This window comes from Rhinoraja longicauda, chromosome 6, assembly GCF_053455715.1.
Source record: "Rhinoraja longicauda isolate Sanriku21f chromosome 6, sRhiLon1.1, whole genome shotgun sequence".
Classification (NCBI taxonomy): Eukaryota; Metazoa; Chordata; class Chondrichthyes; order Rajiformes; family Arhynchobatidae; genus Rhinoraja; species Rhinoraja longicauda.
This window is the reverse complement of record NC_135958.1, coordinates 10,755,518-10,775,423: the sequence shown is the minus strand read 5'-3', so window position 1 is coordinate 10,775,423 and position 19,906 is coordinate 10,755,518. Positions and strand designations below refer to the sequence as shown.

Here is a 19,906-nt window from a genome sequence, read left to right as displayed (position 1 = left end):
CCTCACTCCGCTATCCTTAAGAGCTCTATCCAGCTCTCTCTTGAAAGCATCCAACGAACTGGCCTCCACTGCCTTCTGAGGCAGAGAATTCCACACCTTCACCACTCTCTGACTGAAAAAGTTCTTCCTCATCTCCGTTCTAAATGGCCTACCCCTTATTCTTAAACTGTGGCCCCTTGTTCTGGACTCCCCCAACATTGGGAACATGTTTCCTGCCTCTAATGTGTCCAATCCCCTAATTATCTTATATGTTTCAATAAGATCCCCCCTCATCCTTCTAAATTCCAGTGTATACAAGCCCAATCGCTCCAGCCTTTCAACATACGACAGTCCCGCCATTCCGGGAATTAACCTAGTGAACCTACGCTGCACGCCCTCCATAGCAAGAATATCCTTCCTCAAATTTGGAGACCAAAACTGCACACAGTACTCCAGGTGCGGTCTCACCAGGGCCCGGTACAACTGTAGAAGGACCTCTTTGCTCCTATACTCAACTCCTCTTGTTATGAAGGCCAACATTCCATTGGCTTTCTTCACTGCCTGCTGTACCTGCATGCTTCCTTTCATTGACTGATGCACTAGGACACCCAGATCTCGTTGAAATCCCCCTCCTCCTAACTTGACACCATTCAGATAATAATCTGCCTTTCTATTCTTACTTCCAAAGTGAATAACCTCACACTTATCTACATTAAACTGCATCTGCCATGTATCCGCCCACTCACACAACCTGTCCAAGTCACCCTGCAGCCTTATTGCATCTTCCTCACAATTCACACTACCCCCCAGCTTAGTATCATCTGCAAATTTGCTAATGGTACTTTTAATCCCTTCGTCTAAGTCATTAATGTATATCGTAAATAGCTGGGGTCCCAGCACCGAACCTTGCGGTACCCCACTGGTCACTGCCTCCCATTCCGAAAGGGACCCATTTATCCCCACTCTTTGCTTTCTGTCTGTCAACCAATTTTCTATCCATGTCAGTACCCTACCCCCAATACCATGTGCCCTAATTTTGCCCACTAATCTCCTATGTGGGACCTTGTCGAAGGCTTTCTGAAAGTCGAGGTACACCACATCCACTGACTCTCCCCTGTCAATTTTCCTAGTTACATCCTCAAAAAATTCCAGTAGATTTGTCAAGCATGATTTCCCCTTCGTAAATCCATGCTGACTCGGAATGATCCTGTTACTGCTATCCAAATGCTCAGCAATTTCGTCTTTTATAATTGACTCCAGCATCTTCCCCACCACTGATGTCAGACTAACACAGCATTTCATACTTCCTTTTTCTAGCTTTTATTTCTAATCTAATGGGGGGGGGGGAATTCAAGTTTGCAACAAACATCAATTGTCCCAATCATGTCTAGGTCAGAAACTATTTCCTGCTTCTTCCAACACTGTATCCTTAGCTGCCAAACTAAAAGGATTGATTTGTTGATCAATTCTACTCTGATTAGCGCTATTTTATTGCTAGATATTTGATCTATAATGTAAGAGGCAAGAACAATTGTTAGCCAATGATTCAATTATATCACGGGTGTAATAGGCAAACACGACATATAATACATACATATTAAGCACAAAAGTACCTTGCTGCCTGCCTGACCTGCTGAGTTACTCTAGATAGACACAAAAAGCTGGATTAACTCAGCGGGACAGGCAGCATCTCTGGAGAGAAGGAATGGGTGACGTTTCGGGTCAAGTCCCTTCTTCAGACTAGTCAGGGGAAAGGGAAATGAGAGATAAAGAACTGTGTTATGCTCAAGATTCTGGAATCTGTAGTTCCTTGTGTTACTGCTAAATAACTCTGGTTGCAGTGAGTAGAACTGCGGTCTCACAGCTCCAGAGACCCGGATTCAATCCTGATCTCGGGTGCTCCTCTATGGAGTTTGCACTCTCTCCTTCTGACCATGTGTTTCTCCTCCGGGTGCTTTGGTTTCCTCTCACATCTCAAAGAAATTAGGCCGATAGGTTAACTGACCACCGTAAATTACCTTTAGTAGGTAGATCGGTGGTAGAATCCAGGGATTGATAGAAATGTGGGGGAGAATTAAAACAATGGATAAACGTAGGATTAGTGTAAATGGGTGCTTGCTTGATGGTCAGAAAGGTCTATTTCCATGCTGTATATCTCTAGCACTATTTGTTTACAGTGTAACAGATATAATAAAGGCATGGTTGAAAAAGGATTTCATAAATCTATATCTAATGCTTTGTAAAGGAACACCCATCTTTAATCTGGAAGTCAACGTGTAACACTTGTGGGACTGCACTGCTGAAGATTTTGCTACGGCAAATATTCATAAAGCCTTGAAGTTTGCTTGAAGTCATTAAAGTTTGGCAACAATTAGGGCTTTATACGCTGCTGCTGATTAGTGTTGTTGCCAGATCAACTCAACCTTGAAGTCATTTAATCTTAGCATCTGCAAAGGTCAAACTTAGACTATGACAGGTTTCAACCAAGCATTGCCAAAAATCAATACTATAAAACCATGCCCGCGATTGTTAAACCCTGGAGGTCAGAGAAAAGGTTGCGGGTCTGGAATATACTGTTTAATTGCAAAAGTAGTATAACTATACAGGGATCTAAAAACAGCTTTAGGTGGGAAGCTAAAATTATCCATGTCTTGCAAGTGTTAGAATGACAGACAAATCACTGAAAAACAAGTAAGATCTTGCTGGGGAAGCCAGCAGTTCACGGTGAACATGCAGCATTAGCTCACATAGATGTCAAGAAGTTTAGGACAACTGTACTAGCATACCTGAAGATGGAAGTGTAACACACAAGAGTCCAGCAGCATTTACTGAGAGTCACTAGGACATTTACTGAGAAATCTGCTGAAGTATCCTGCACCTGGTTCAGGATCTGCAAGCCCATTTGAATGAATTTTATGTGGTTGAGTAAGAAGAGCAACCTATTTGCATTTGTTTGTTTCAGGATTTTAATAACTCTTGCATTTTTAATGAATTCTGATACTTCCCAGTCCAAACCACAAATGCCATTCTTTCTAACATTCCTCTCTCATTTCCAACACTGAAGGTTTGCATCCTATTGGCCTGAACTTCTCAGACAGGACTGATGCAAGAAAAATAATTATGGGGCTCATCTTGTGGCTCAGCTTTACAGCGATTCTGAACAGAATCCAAGATTAAGGCAACCGTCTTTAATAAAAATACACAAAGTCGATTCTTTGCTTTTTTGTATAAATCTATCAGCCATTTATACAAGTAATAATAATCTTATTTTTCACTCTGGGATTGCCAATATCAGAGACATTGAATGGTGTAAGATGGACAAGTTACCCACAGAGCTTCAGCCCATGGGCTTCAACTAGAGTGGAATAAAACCTGTTCATTCTGGGGCTAGGAGGTGTAACTAAGATCCCTCCCACTGGGTTTAAAACTAACATATCACCAACCTATCAAGTGAATAAATTCCATTCAAAGACTGCCACGTAATGTGTGAAGGTACAGGTTCACTCCATAACAAAGCTCTTTGATAAAGAAGCTCGAGATATGGCATGAAACATACCAAACATACAAAACGCCCACCGAGTCAACGTTGACCATTGATTACCCGTTCACACTAGATCTACGCTATCCCAAGATCTCATCCACTATCTGCACACCAGGAACAATTTAAAGGCGCTAATTAACCTACAAACCCTCACGTCTTTGGGATGTGAGGGGAAACAAGAGCACCCGGAGGAAACCCACATGGTCACGGGTGTAAACTCCATACAGACAGCAAAGCACGCAAGGTCAGGATCGAACCGGAGTCTCTGGTGCTGTGAAGCTCTCCTCTACCAGTAACGCCATTGTGTCACTCCGGATATATTAAAATAATAGTCTGACATGGATAGAAAATTGGTTGACAGACAGAAAGCAAAGAGTGGGGATAAATGGGTCCCTTTCGGAATGGCAGGCAGTGACCAGTGGGGTACCGCAAGGTTCGGTGCTGGGACCCCAGCTATTTACGATATACATTAATGACTTAGACGAAGGGATTAAAAGTACCATTAGCAAATTTGCAGATGATACTAAGTTGGGGGGTAGTGTGAATTGTGAGGAAGATGCAATAAGGCTGCAGGGTGACTTGGACAGGTTGTGTGAGTGGGCGGATACATGGCAGATGCAGTTTAATGTAGATAAGTGTGAGGTTATTCACTTTGGAAGTAAGAATAGAAAGGCAGATTATTATCTGAATGGTGTCAAGTTAGGAGGAGGGGGAGTTCAACGAGATCTGGGTGTCCTAGTGCATCAGTCAATGAAAGGAAGCATGCAGGTACAGCAGGCAGTGAAGAAAGCCAATGGAATGTTGGCCTTCGTAACAAGAGGAGTTGAGTATAGGAGCAAAGAGGTCCTTCTACAGTTGTACCGGGCCCTGGTGAGACCGCACCTGGAGTACTGTGTGCAGTTTTGGTCTCCAAATTTGAGGAAGGATATTCTTGCTATGGAGGGCGTGCAGCGTAGGTTCACTAGGTTAATTCCCGGAATGGCGGGACTGTCGTATGTTGAAAGACTGGAGCGATTGGGCTTGTATACACTGGAATTTAGAAGGATGAGGGGGGATCTTATTGAAGCATATAAGATAATTAGGGGATTGGACACATTAGAGGCAGATAACATGTTCCCAATGTTAGGAGAGTCCAGAACAAGGGGCCACAGTTTGAGAATAAGGGGTAGGCCATTTAGAACGGAGATGAGGAAGAACTTTTTCAGTCAGAGGGTGGTGAAGGTGTGGAATTCTCTGCCTCAGAAGGCAGTGGAGGCCAGTTCGTTGGATGCTTTCAAGAGAGAGCTGGATAGAGCTCTTGAGGATAGCGGAGTGAGGGGGTATGGGGAGAAGGCAGGAACGGGGTACTGATTGAGTGATCAGCCATGATCGCATTGAATGGCGGTGCTGGCTCGAAGGGCTGAATGGCCTACTCCTGCACCTATTGTCTATTGTCTATTGTCTATTGACTGAGCAACAGTGCACACTAAGCAGTTAGTTCTGCTCAACAGAAGCACAAGCAGCTGATCATAATCACAGTTGCATACAAAGGATAAGAAGAACCCCAGCTAGCCTGTGCTTTAATGTAGAGAATATTGTATTCTGGGCCTATTCGCAGAAGCAGTGGATTACCCATCTTGAATCAGGTATTATATTACAGGAATGAAAGATAGAATTCAAGTACATTAATTCCACCTTTTTTTCGGCTTCCCCGTGTTATTTATACTCTTTAAATCACATTCCTATACACGTTAAATTTTCCAGTGCAAAATGCTATTTTGAATCAATCACCTTATAGGCTCAATAAGGACATTCATTTTGCCATATAGAAACATAGAAAAATAGGTGCAAGAGTAGCCATTTGGCCCTTCGAGCCAGCACCGCCATTCAATATGATCATGGCTGATCATCTAAAATCAGTACTCTGTTCCTGCTTTTTCTCCATATCCCTTGATTCCATTATCCCTAAGTGCTAAATCTAACTCTCTCTTAAAAACATCCAGTGAATTGGCCTCCACTGCCTTCTGTGGCAGAGAATTCCACAGATTCATAACTCTCTGGGTGAAACAGATTCACAACTCTCTGGGTGAAAAAGTTTTTCGTCATCTAAGTCTTAAATGGCCTACCCTTTATTCATAAACTGTGACCCCTGGTTCTGGACTCCCCCAACACCGGGAACATTTTTCCTGCATCTAGCCTTTCCAATCCTTTAAGAATTTTACATGTTTCTATAAGATCCCGTCTCATCCTTCTAAATTCCAGTGAATCCAAGCCCAGTCGACCCATTCTTTCATCATATGTCAGTCCCGCAGTCAATAGACAATAGGTGCAGGAGTAGGCCATTCAGCCCTTCGAGCCAGCACCGCCATTCAATGCGATCATGGCTGATCACTCAGTCCCTGGAATTAACCTGGTGAACACCTACGCTGCACTTCCTCAAAAGCAATAATGTCCTTCCACAAATTAGGAGACCAAAATTGCGCACAATACTCCAGGAGCGGTTTATTCAGTCATTAAAGGACAAAGTGCTGGAGTAACTCAGCACGTTAAGCAGCATCTCTGGAGAACATTTAGAGTCGGAACACTTCTTGAAGAAGGGTCTGGAGCCGAGCATCACCGCTCCATGTTCTCCAGACATGCTGCCTGACCTGCTGAGTTTCACCAGCATCTTGCATTTTCCTTAAGATTTGGCCTCCACAGCCTTCCGTGGCAATGAATTCCACAGATTCACCACCCTCTGACGAGAGAGATTTTTGCTAATCTCCTTCCTAAAAGAAAGTCATTTAATTCTGAGGCTATGCCCTCTAGTCCTAGACTCTCCCACTAGTGGAAACATCTTCTCCACATCCATGTTCGTACAAAGCAACAAAAATTGCAACATTCAAGGTTTATAACCGAGGGTGACTCACGTTTTTTCCTGTGGTCCACCAAGCGAGCAGCTTCCTTTGCAGAGCACTTTGCAAACCAATTGTCACCTAGTAAAACAGTGACTTCATTTGTGTGGATTAACTGTCCAGGCATCAATGCAAGTGGGCCAAATGGTACCTGACCGAAAAACAATTAGTAAATAGAACGGTTTATGCCAGTAAGTATATCTTGTCATGGGCCAAACGTTTAGTTTAAAGATACAGCATGGAAATAAGCCCTTCGGCCCACCGAGTTCACGCTGACCATCAATCATCCATTCATGCTAGTTCTATGCTATCCAATTTTACAGAAACCAATTAACCTGTAAATCAGCACATCTTTGGGATGTGGGACAAAAGCGGAGCACCCGAAGGAAGCCCACGTCGACACACGGCGAACGTGTAAACAAAAAATATTTTTAAAATAAAAATCGACTAAAATTCTATAAGGTGTCTGCTATAAAAATAATAATTTTGAATAATTTCACTGTACCCAATGAAAGCCAACATAACAGACAGAAAAAAGCATGGTCGTTTTACGAGCTGAAAATTTAAAACATCCAATTTCCCAAAAATGTTCTCATCCCTGTCAAATTTAAGTTGCTGCAAACCATGTAAAATATCAAATATGATTCCTAGGCAGCAAGTTCAATGTCAGTCAACCAGCTTAATAATTTTAATTCCTTTCAATCCTGGTTGGTGGCAAGTTAATTGCCAATATTAATCACTACTTTGCAGCCTTCTCTGGATCTCAGATAAACAAGTTGAACTGCTATCTCTCAGCGTCAGAGAACCAGGTTCTATCCTGATCTCAGATGATGTCTATGTGGAGTTTGCACATTATCTCCGCACTATTATTGTGTTTTTTGTGTGCACGTATGTGTGCGCGTGTATGTATGTGTGTGTGTGTGTATGTGTGTGCGTGTGTGTGTGTATTTGTGAGTATGTGTATATATACACACACACTGAACTTTTTTTCTCTCTCGTTTATTATATTGTTTTTACAGTGTACCATGTTTACATATTCTGTTATGCTGCTGCAAGTAAGAATGTCATTGTTTGATCTGGGACATATGACAATAAAACACTCTCAACTTTCTATCTTGACCACGTGGGTTTCCTCCAAGTGCGCCGGTTTCCTCCCATATCCCAAAGATGTGCAGGTTTGTAGGTTAATTGGCCTCTAAATTGTCCCTGATGTGTAGGGAGTGGAATGCAACATGGGATAACATAGAACTAGCGTAAATGGGTGATCAATGGTCAGTGTGGACTTGGTGGTCTAAAAGGCCTGTTTCCATGCTGTATCTCTAAACTAAACTAAAATTTCAATTCCTTTTAATCTCCCAAAAAACACAAAGTGTTGGAGTAACTCAGCAGGTCACGCATCTCCTCTGAAGAACATGGAACGGTGATGTTTCTTCAGACTGATTGTGGTGGGGTAGAGAAGAAACCAATCCTAGTTGGTAGCAAACTAATTGTCGATATTAATTACGATTGAGCAGCCCTGTCTGAGCCTCAGTTAAACAAGATTATGCACAACTGCAACACTTACTGCATACGAGTAGACTGAAGTAGCTCATAATCTGCACTCATGCATGAAAACTCGCCGGGTGGCCACTGTAAAACTAACTCAGAGAGTCAGCTTCTTATGAAACACAGAAAATTTACCAAACAAAGAGCGGTAATTGCCCATTTGTTGTGCGTCTCATAATACCATAAATGATGCTAATATTAAATTATGGCTAAAAACAATTCCAAAAAGAAAAAATAATAATGGGTAGATATTCTAGTGGATTGTGCAAACAGCTATTTTGTATTTTAGAAGAACCAATCAAATTGTTATCTTAGGGTGGAAATCTCAAAGCAAATTGTTTTCTTCCTCCGAGACCTGGATCTTTATTCGCCTCCACAGCGCTCATATTTCTTTGTCTCCTCCCTCCCCCACTAACAATAGTATAACTTGGCATATGACAAACAGTCTCGACAGGGAAGCCTGTAGTAGATTGGTACCCCTCCAAATGTAAAGATCCTAAAGTCAATAGCAGCTTTTATTGGGAGATAGGCTGATAATTCCGTCATGAGGAAGTAACAGAACACAGCTACACAATTTCCCTCGGGAGGAAAGCCTTTCAGGATTTCATACTCACCATTACATCATAACACAGCTTATCAGGTAGAGTCTTAAGCCTTTCTTGAAGTGCTTCATAGTCACTTTGTACTTTAACCCTAAATATTAAAATATTCACATTATTTTTTTTTTAATTGCACTCAGAATCTGAATAATACAAGTACAATGTAAATTATAAATCCATGTGACTTGACTTGCTTTTATGACAGAAATTATACATTCGTGATCACACCAATTAGAAATTGATTGAAGCTTGATTGGCAACAGATCCTCATGGAATTTGCATAAAGACATGAATTTTGTTCAAATATAAGAACATTGTGAAAAATGTTCTTAAAATTTAATATGCTGATAAACAAAATAATTCATCAGCAGCCATTCAAATTATGTTGTTGAAGTTTAAGGATTGGCCAGGACATTGCACAATAACTGAGCTCTCTAAACATGACAAAGATGAATATATCAAATTCTATCAATGCAAAATGGGTCAATGGTAAATTGAAACCGTGTTGGGATACTGATACTCCATCAGGTGGTTTTACAATACCAGTCTGATCAAAAGTTTAGAGCTTATGCAGGGAACAACACCTCTGTTTAACGGCTCAGTGGAAAATGGGACTTTATCGCTAATCCCACTGAAATGTTAGCCTTAATCATCTTTAGAAACTTAATAGTGCTTGAAAATAAAAAGTTGGTAATTTAAGAGCTGAGACTTCTGCTACCAAGCTTCTAAGCAGGAAAAGAAGATTTCTCCAATAACTAAATATTTTTCTTAAATCTTCTTGCAACAAAAGAATTAAACAAATAGTAATGATTGGCAACAATATAAGGAGACACTGTCCATGGCAAATGGGACCATGAATCCCAAATGCCTTCTTGGCTATCCTGTGCTTGCATTAAAGATATCAAGAGTCAATAGTGATTATTTGTCATATGCACAGGATATGAACTGGAACTATAAAATCCTTACTTACTTCAGCTTTACAGGCACATTAAACACAATAGCAAAAATAAATTATGAAACACCAGTTATTCTAAGTAAACCAAACCAAGATAGTGCAAAAATAAAAGTGCATCGAGCAACTCTAGCAGTGTTTCATGATTGTTATAGAACGAGTATAAAATGGAAGATAGACACAAAAACTGGAGTAACTCAGCAGGACAGGCAGCATCTCTGGAGAGAAGGAATAGGTGACAATTCAGGTCGAGACCCTTCTTCAGACAAAATGGAAATTGCACTAACATGGGAATGAACAACGATGATTAAACTGGAAATGAACATCTGAAGTTCAAGGTACACTGTGAGAATATCAATGGTTAACTTTATCTCCAATAATACCAGAAATATCCACATAACTACCTGAGCCACGTGCATTTTGTGAGTTGAAGAGTTTTGTGAGAGACAAAGGTTCTGGTTCATGAATTACAGTCATTAATACTTTGGAAAATAATTGATTGATGGTTACTTAAAGATGCAAGGATAGTACAATGTTAGAAGTCTTGTAATGTTGCCAGAATGAAGATTGGAAACTTTAGATAACACAAAGAACGACCAAAAAAATTGATGAAGAGAGAAAATAGAATGAAAAGAAACTGGCAGGAAATAAAAACACAAGTAGGAACTTCTTCAAATATTTAAAAAGCAGCAAGTGTGATCATGTGACCCTAAGAAGCAGGGAAAATACATTATGATGGGAAGAAAGGGGAGTACTGACAAATATTTTATCTATTTGCAATAAAAGATACTAGTTATAGCAGAAGTTGTGAGGAACTAAGGAGCTAATAAGAGAGAAAATTAAATAATTAATATAAGTTTGGGAAAAAACAATGAGACTAAACTCTATCAGATCTCTCGGATGTGTTCTGAAACGGGCAGTTGCACTGAGAATGGAAGCATTTATTGCATTCATTCAAAATTCCCTAGGTTCTGGAACAGCCCCAATGGTTTGGAAGGTACCACTGCTCAAACAGGAGGGTGCCGAAAAATGGAGGGAGCAAAGGAGATTAGTTAATCTTGGCATCATGTTCGACACAGACATTGTAAGCAAAAAGGCCTGTTCCTGTGCTGTACTTTTCTATGTTCTATGACATCCTGATATCAGTTCACACGGAAATGCTAGAATCTGTTGTAAAATGATTATTAAAAAGCCATCTAAAAGACCATTATTAAGCAGCGAAAAGGTGATTTCATAAAATGTGAATGTTTTTGACAACAAAAATTGAGAATAATGGCAGCTGTGGGATTAAAAAAAAATCAAAAGATATTTGATAAAATCTCACATCAAAGATTGTTAACACAAAATAGGGGTCCATGGTTTTGAGGTAATATATCAACATGCTTAGAGGAATGATCACAGAAAAAGGAAAATGTAAATGAGCATTTTTGCAGGATATCAGTAGAATCAGGACAGGGTACTCAGCTATATGAAATGACATTGATGATAGGAAAGGACCATGAGTAATGTTTCCAGGTTTGGATTATCCACAGCTCCTCAGCTGCAATATTGTTCAATAAAGACATTTTGACAACCTCACAGGTGCTGGCACAGTAACGTTAAGTAGGGCTGTATCTTTCAGAGAATCCAATTGTTTAAGGAAGTGAGTGTCATTAGGATAAAGTTGTGTCAAAAGGTCAGTATAAAAAGTAATTGTAAATGGAGCTCGCCAGGCAAATGAGACCAGTTAGTTTTGCAATTATCAGTCAGGTAGGTCACTACTGCAATGTAAAATCACATAGAATAGCTTGCACCATGCAGGATTAATACTAGATCTGAGAAGCTCCTGCAGAAAACCACACACCTCTGCTTTCTATTATTAAGATCAATTGCTTGGGTTTGCAATTACTTTTATTTGAATTGTGTGTGCTTATTTCTAGTATTCAAACCAGTCATTTTGTTTAACTGCTTTGGAATTTATACGTAATTTGCATCAAACACAACATTTATTATCTATTCGACAAGAAATACTGAGCCAAGTTACTCTTTCTTAAATGCTGACTTATTTGATCTTCTGCAATAATATCTGGTGTACTGTAAAGCACAGGCGAGATGCTGCCTGTCCCGCTGAGTTACTCCAGCATTTTGTGTCTACCTAGAGGAAGGATATTATTGCCTTTATAATATATACAATACTCAATCTATATGAAACGCACAATAGTTTTACTTTTACTCAAAAACAATGCATTTATTGACAGGATTTATACCTGACAAGCAAAATCAATTAATATATTAAGAAATGTTGGGCTTACCAGTGTTGGATTTTTTCTTTGCAGCTTGAGACCACCTGTTATTGAAATAAACAACTGCTCATGAAAAGCAATATTAAAAATTTGGAAACTGTCCATACTATAACCACAAAAAGGTGCAACTTAACTTAATCCAAAATCATATTAATCTTCAAGATGATCTTAATTAAATAATCCAAGTGATTCTACGCTAATCCTCATTAATTGAATAATTTAACAGGCCTCAGCAAAACTAGCACAGAAATGTAGGCCTATCAATTTTACTGAGGCCTTGAAATGTTGTTTTGAAGAGACATCTTTTCCCCACTTCCCCTTCATTTGGCAATGGGTTCATCGTTAGAATACTGTACAGCCGTTGACACCACTTCACTCAAGTGAGATTTTAGGCAAAGCAGTTCGGTCGCTGTTGATTGGAGCAATACGCTCAACCTGTAGGTACAGACATGCCATATAAAAACACATACAGTGTGTCAATTGATTTAGCACTTCTGACAATTAAAATTCTACAGCATTTTTGTTGTTTGTATAGTTTATAGAAAACACAGACACAGGAAATTACTGAATAGGTCTCAACTAAGCATGGAGATATAATCAGAGACAAAGATTACATTAACAACATATTTTGGCATAAGCTAAAAAAAGGTTCCAAAGTGTATTAGAACATAAATTCTCTATAGATCATAGCAGTTTGGCACGTGCCTATTAGAACAATTTATATTCATTATATATTCTGTACAGAAAGGAATCAGAGAATGAATATGAAACGGCTGAGGACAAAACTAACCAAATAGGCTGTGCATGCCTCAAGGGGGGTTCAGAATCTGAAATTAATGTCACAGAAGAGAGAAACAAGTCCTCCAACAAAACCAAACAACCTGAATATGCTCTAAATTATTTCATGACCATCACCTCCATAAAATCCTTCAGCCACGATTTGAGTGCAGTCAAAAGCGTTTCTGCGTGAATAATGTACACAGCATATCATGTTATAATATAAACCATATTCTATCCTTTCTAAAATGCTGAGTTAAATAACATCTTGATCAATTTCCGAGTTGTTCTGACATTATTGAACTAGCAGCAGGAAATAACTATAACTAGCCTCAACCTTTGGTAAATGAGAGAAAAATTAACTCCAGTGTGAATCAACATCCAACAAATCTTACTGCAGATGTAGACATCATGTTATGACAGGATTGGTTCAGCTGCAATGCCTTCTGTGATTAAATAGCCTACATCACTGTCTGGACTTGTGTGAAGATTTGTCACTTGAATATGGCACCAAACTTTGCGCTGCAGAGAGCAGTATCTGTGGTACCACGAGAAAACACACAGGAGGAATAAAAATGATGGATGACGCAAACATATATTGGTGTATTCATCTTATCCAGAGCTTCCCAGAAAGGAAGACAACAATTAACTTCCAAATATGTAGCTGGGTTTAACCGAATTGTGTACTTCCACCAAACAGCCCCGAGCCCGCCATCCCATTTTGCTAGTTTTTTTCCTCTCATCTGTCAAAAGAGTGAACTCTCTACTGGCCACCAATCTAATTAGTGCAGTCCTTCTCAGGATTCCTATGTGGGAGCACAATAGTTGTCCTTGATAACTCCGCTAATCTGAAAAACACTCCTGAGATGCATTCAATTGTAGAAACACAATAGTTACTACAATGTTCCAGAGAACCCCTCTCTGATTCAGCCGTGCTCCATTTCCCATCTTTAGTCCAAAATACCACCACATAAGCAGTAGTCCCGCAAAGTATTCAAAAGCTAAGCACACACTCAATCCTTGTAACCCATGGATTTGTTATCCATAGATCCACATACTTAAGCAATCAACCCCCAGTCCCATTTCAAATATTTTCCAGGGGCATTATAGTCAATATAGGAACCAACCATCGATCCACTTACAATGAATGCATTGTGGCTTAAGGTACCTGGCACCAGAGTTAATAGAAAGATGTTACATCTGAGGCTCGACTTCAAACAACTCCAAATAAAAGAGCATTTGAACGGTTTAACATTTTAATGATAAATGTTAATCTTTTTAAAACATTATGGGGCGTTTTTACCTTTATTTGGGGATTTATCAGAACATAGAAGGGGGCCTTACTGTCACCTGCATTTTCTTTTATCCAGGGGTAAGTATGTGCCTTTATCCTACACTGCTAACAGGGGCTGGATGAATACTTCAAAAACTTAATGCCTGTGAAAGAGTTTGGGGGATAATCATGAGGGTGTGAAAAACAGGACATCTTGGCTGTGGAATTTCAATTACTGTGGAATCTGAGGTAAAGCAATGCTATCTATTATAAGCATGAAGTGGGGTGAAGAACAAAATGTATCAGTATTTCTAATGTACTACACAAGTTAACTAAAACTATTCTCTCATTCACATTCTACTTAGCTTCAATATAGTATCTATTTATAGCATTGTATTAATGGTATAAATTTGAATTTTCTTTCCATTTCTGATTATTAAACATTCTATCTTCCACCTTTAAGCACCAAAGAAAAATATTTGAAATATATTTACCAATACATTTTCTTGGTGCTGGAATCTTCCTTAGTGGAAGAAATTTAAATGCAGGCAAGAAGATTGAGATGGACGAGATAGTGACATGATTGTTTGGATTCAGATCTGGCTTAACTGTAGAACTATAGAAGACAGGAGATAGATTGGAAGGCTGTTAATCTGGATGGAGATCAGTGACCAGTACTCTTCCACAGGGATCTGTGCCACGTCCACTGTTATTTGAAATACATCTATAAACAACTAGGATGCAAGTTTTCACACAACACAAAAAGTGAATTTGTGGACGACGAGGAAGGCTGTCAAAGGATAGAGCGGGATTTAGATGAAATGCAGATGGCACATGGGAATTAATCTGGGCAGGTTTGAGGTGTGGCACTTTGTGAGGTCAAATGTAAGGAGAAAGTATACAGTTAATGTCAAGACCCTTAACAGCATTGATGTGGAGAGGGATCTTGGGGTCCAAGTCCAAAACCCCCCTAAAGTGGCAACACAAGTAGAATGAGTGGCACAGAAGATGCATGGCATGCTTGCCTTCATCGGTCAGGGCTTTGCATATAAAACTCAGGAAGTCATGTGGTAAGCTGTTTTATAACCTTTACAAAACACTGGTTAGATCGCATTTGAAATATTGCGTTCAATTCTGGCCGCCCCATTACAGGAAGGATGTGGAGGTATTGAAGAGGGTGCAGAGGTAGTTCATCAGAAACTACATACGTCCAAAGACGTACAGGTATGTAGGTTAATTGGCTGGGTAAATGTAAAAATTGTCCCTAGTGGGTGTAGGATAGTGTTAATGTACGGGGATCGCAGGGCGGCACGGACTTGGAGGGCCGAAAAGGCCTGTTTCCGGCTGTATATATATGATATGATATGATATGATAATGTTACTCGCATTAGGAGGTATTAGTTATACGGAGAGATTGGACAAACTTTGATGCACATTATAATAATGATGTTTAAGTGGCTGAAGGTCCTGACTATGTCGAGCTGTACTGCTGTATATTCTGTTTTTATAAAGCATTATATTCATTATATGTGGAATTGATAACATTCACCCCTTACGTATCAAGTAGTAACATTACTTTCAGAATGTACTTTTTAAATATATGTTGTAAAATGTCTTTAAACCCTTTTGGCATACCAACATTTATAAGGGTATTTCGCTACTAGTGACAGCTTACTGACAATGAAAATTAGGGGGAAATCTATTGCCCTAGCTTTCCTGCATAATCAAGATTTATTTACACAACATAGGTAGCCAGTTCTGATCATATGGAACATTTACAAAGTTTAAAAACACATCTTCTGAAATGCTTGCATCAAACTCTCCTTCAGAAAAAGAAGTGTGGAGAACCAATGGAAAAGTACAACAATGGCAGGAAAATCTGAACACAAAGTCAATCTGACTACAATGTTTGGAAATTCATGAGAAACCAGGTAAAATAGTTTTATCTACTACAGCTAAGTTAACCGAGAAACAATAGATTGCAGATGCTGGAGTCTTGAGCAAAAAAGAAAACTGCTGGAGGAGACACAAGGAATTGCAGGTGCTGATTTATTTATTTTTGTAGTAACTCAGCGGGCCAGGCAGCATCACTGGAGACCATGAATGGGTGATGTTTCAAATCACCAAAGTATCAAAAGTGAACATTCACAATGAATGTTTTTTAAAAACACACCCACTATCAATTTACCGCATCTGGACCCTGAAGCAGTGATTGGTTACTAGTAGATACTTCTCTTGACAATGATCAACCTCTGCATCAGACCTTGATAACCAATCACTTCGTCTGATGCACTTCCAAACAGGTTGTTGAATAATTATGAGTGTACATGTCAACCTATATTTCCCAATTTACCCAGCTGACCAGGTAAATAAAATGCAGCAACATTAATAACACCTTTCTTAAAACAGACCGAGGATTAACACAGGGACTTGCGTTGCACGTGTCTCCGCTACTTATCAGTGATGCTCACTGAACTCTTCAAGGGCACAACATTACTACAGCTCAATAAAACTGGCTTGCCTCAATTAGCGCAGAGAGTTAGGTGTATCAAATCACCAATTAAACCAATCTCCAAGCTAACACCCTACTCAATAAATAAGCAGCCAGAGAACTCAGTGGACAGGCATCATCTGTGGAAAGAAATGGGTTGGGACGGATGATTAGGTTGGGACTGTTCTTGCGCTCAAGACTTCAGCATCTGCAGTCTGTTGTGTCTCCTGACATCCTATATCATATCATATATCATATCATATATATACAGCCGGAAACAGGCCTTTTTCGGCCCTCCAAGTCCGTGCCGCCCAGTGATCCCCGTACATTAACACTATCCTACACCCACTAGGGACAATTTTTACATTTACCCAGCCAATTAACCTACATACCTGGTCAAGAAAATACACTGTCAATGTATTAACAACACTCAAAGATAAAGCAGGTAAATCTTAAAAATGCAACAGCAAAATAGATAACCACCAACAAAGCTACAGAGTATATTCAAATTAAAATTATACTTTCAACATGAAAAAAATTCATTATATTGTAACATTAACAGCCAAATGTGCATCATGCTCCTTGAACACCAGGGCAAATCCAAATGCCTATCTATTATATATTTAGTTAATACCATAAATAAGTCAAATCTACATTTCAAACAGTGACAAACAAGAACTTTTAGCAAAAGCATTTTTAAAATTCTATCATTAATGAGACAACAACCTTGTATTGCTGATACAATGACAATGCAGAATGCCACAATGTTGGTACACATTTGTTTGGTTAAACTAATGTGGTTGAAATGGTTGAAACAATTATAAGACCATCCATATCCCAAAAATACTAAATAATTAAACATACAAATTAATTTCTCACATTACAAAAACATGTCGATCATTTAAATTAAATTATCACTGAAACAACAGTTGAGTAACAAGTCTGTATATAATTAATCTACATGGAAAGAAAGGAAGGTGCTGTTAAGATTATGACTGATGGAACTTGAATAAGTCATGAGGAGTGTGTGATCCTTCTTGAATTCAGATGCTAAATTTAACTTGGGTCACATATAAATACGTATAGTCCAAAAACTTAGATGCATAACATCGGGAAGTAAAACTGTTGTGAACTGAAATGTTATATGCTGTAACAAATCCATTATTTCGGTAATTTCTCATGTTTGAAAGTAGAATATTCTGTATTTAGTGGAACCAGTCAGCAGGGCAGGCAGCAGCATGTGAGAACAGTAAAAGTGTGAACATTTCAGCTCAAGGTCCCTCCAACAGACTGGGTAAAATGAGAAGTGGTGTATTTTAAGCTGCAGACAGGGAGGAGGGTGGAGAAAACGAAACTAATTTGGTCTGCGCACTATCAAAAACATTCTCTCCAGCCCTTCCCATCTGCAGCTTAAGACACACTTTCATTTTCACTCTGTGAAGGCTTCTTCACCTAAACTGTCGACCAACTGATCATCCTGCCCATTGCTTCCACCATTTTGTTATTTTCAGATTTCCAACAACTACAAATTGGCTCTATTTATTTATTTATTGCAATGCTACTATCTGCATACTGTCCATTGTTCACTTATCACATTTTTACTTTTACATAGTTTACTAAACCTGATGCAACATGCTCCATTTTACAATCACCTAGGAACACAATTGGCAACAATTGACAGAGTGAAACAACTTATTTATGCAGATTAATTGCAATTCATTTGCTTCCATCCAGAAAAATGGCAAGTTATGAATATACAATGCATGATCTAAAATTAAACTTCAAATTGCAAAATCAGAATTTTTTTAAACAAGTATTTCAGTTGTCACATCATTATTTATGCATCAACATATCAGTAATTTCTCCAAATCACTTTTGCCTTTCTCCACTCTCTCCTGGCACTCAACAGGCCGACTTGTTTAACTTTGATGGTGTACAAATATAATCCATTCAGTTTCAGTTTATTGTCACGCTAAGGGTCAGCATTAACATATTTAAAAAGGCACAGATTAATCAAGGGCAGTTAACATAGATTTGCTAATGGGGATGTAGTACCTAATTGTGTAGGAAAGAACTGCAGATGCTAGTTTAAATCTTCACTCCAGAGATGCTGCCTGACCCAGAGTTACTCCAGAATTTTGTGTCTACCTTGTAGTACCTGATTCATGTGTTTAAATTATTTGAGGAGGTAATTATTTGCCAAGGTTTCACATGGCAGAGTGGGATCTAATCATGTCACATTGGATCTAAAATTAATCAGTCAGAAGCAGCAACTGATGGGTATTTTGTGATGGGTATGTAGTGGATGGCTGTCATGGGTGGCCCTCCAAAGGGCTCAGTACCCAATCCCTTACTTTAAAAAGGTATAGCAAAAATTGGACCTAAATGGAGGAATATGATTTAAAAACTTTGCAAAGATACAAAATTACATTGTATCATTGCATCACTCTTTTAAAAAAAATCAGTGTTGATTTCAAACATGGTAATGTTTACAAATATTTCAGGTTAGCAAACTTAATTACATAACTGTTACTGGGCACCAGTAGCCAGAATAAAAATTGTATAGGTCACTATATCTTCACCATTAAATTACAATCCTTCTTTTCCATATCCAACTTCATATGGATCGGAAAGCTTAGAGAGATGTGTCAAACATAGAAAATAGCAGCAGTAGGCCATTCGGCCCTTCGTACCATTCAATACGATCATGGCGAATCATCCAATATCAGTACCCCATTCCTGCTTTCTCCCCATGTCCCCTTGATTCCATTGCGAACATAAGCAAATGGAGCTGGTTTAAATGGGCACTTGGTCAGCATGGACTAGGTGGGCCGAAGGAGCTGTCCCCATTTGACTCTTACGAACGGGACGTTCAGTCCTGTACTTTATCATATCATATCATATCATATATATACAGCCGGAAACAGGCCTTTTCGGCCCTCCAAGTCCGTGCCGCCCAGCGATCCCCGTACATTAACACTATCCTACACCCACTAGGGACAATTTTTACATTTACCCAGCCAATTAACCTACATACCTTTATTGTGATTTATTGTGATAGGTTCAAAGGAGACAGTCATACTGATTAGTCACAGATCCCAGACGCCCAGCAGAAGGCGCTGCTCTGTTTTACTGGCAGCAAGAAACTCCACACAACATCCATGACGAGCGGGCCTCAATAAAATCCTCAGCACTGGTTTCAAATAGGGGAATAATAAAACATTTGCTAAGTGAGCTGGAGAAAACCAAGTATTGAAGAAACGTCTGATACCTATGCACACGTCACTAATATATAAAACAGATATTATGATCTTTATTACAACTACTCAACTAGAAACAAACATAACATAAAATTATTTCCATTTGCTAACAATGGGAATCGCCGATTTACTTATGTTTGAAAGCGATCGTAAACTCATCTGATTCTAGACGGAAATAGGATGAAACCGACAATCGCTACTATTGTCTATTTATATATACAGATTTTTGTTTACTGTGTGGGTTTTACAAAGTCATGTTTGTTGTGCTGTTGCAAGTAAGATTCTCATTTGTTCCGTTTCGGGACACATGGATATAAAAACACTCAGATTCTTG

The 19,906-nt window shown here is 39.1% G+C and overlaps 1 protein-coding gene across 2 annotated transcripts in view; it reads right to left on the bottom strand.

Moving 5' to 3' along the window:
* Positions 1-19,906, bottom strand: part of uri1 (URI1 prefoldin like chaperone) — a 37,350-nt gene that overhangs the window by 16,322 nt on the left and 1,122 nt on the right. For both annotated transcript variants that reach the window (XM_078400449.1, XM_078400448.1), the window contains exons 2-4: positions 11,781-11,815; positions 8,553-8,631; positions 6,409-6,544 (exon numbers count right to left, since the gene is read on the bottom strand). In XM_078400449.1, the coding sequence (XP_078256575.1) occupies positions 6,409-6,544; positions 8,553-8,631; positions 11,781-11,815 (250 nt within the window). The remainder of the gene's footprint in view (positions 1-6,408; positions 6,545-8,552; positions 8,632-11,780; positions 11,816-19,906) is intronic.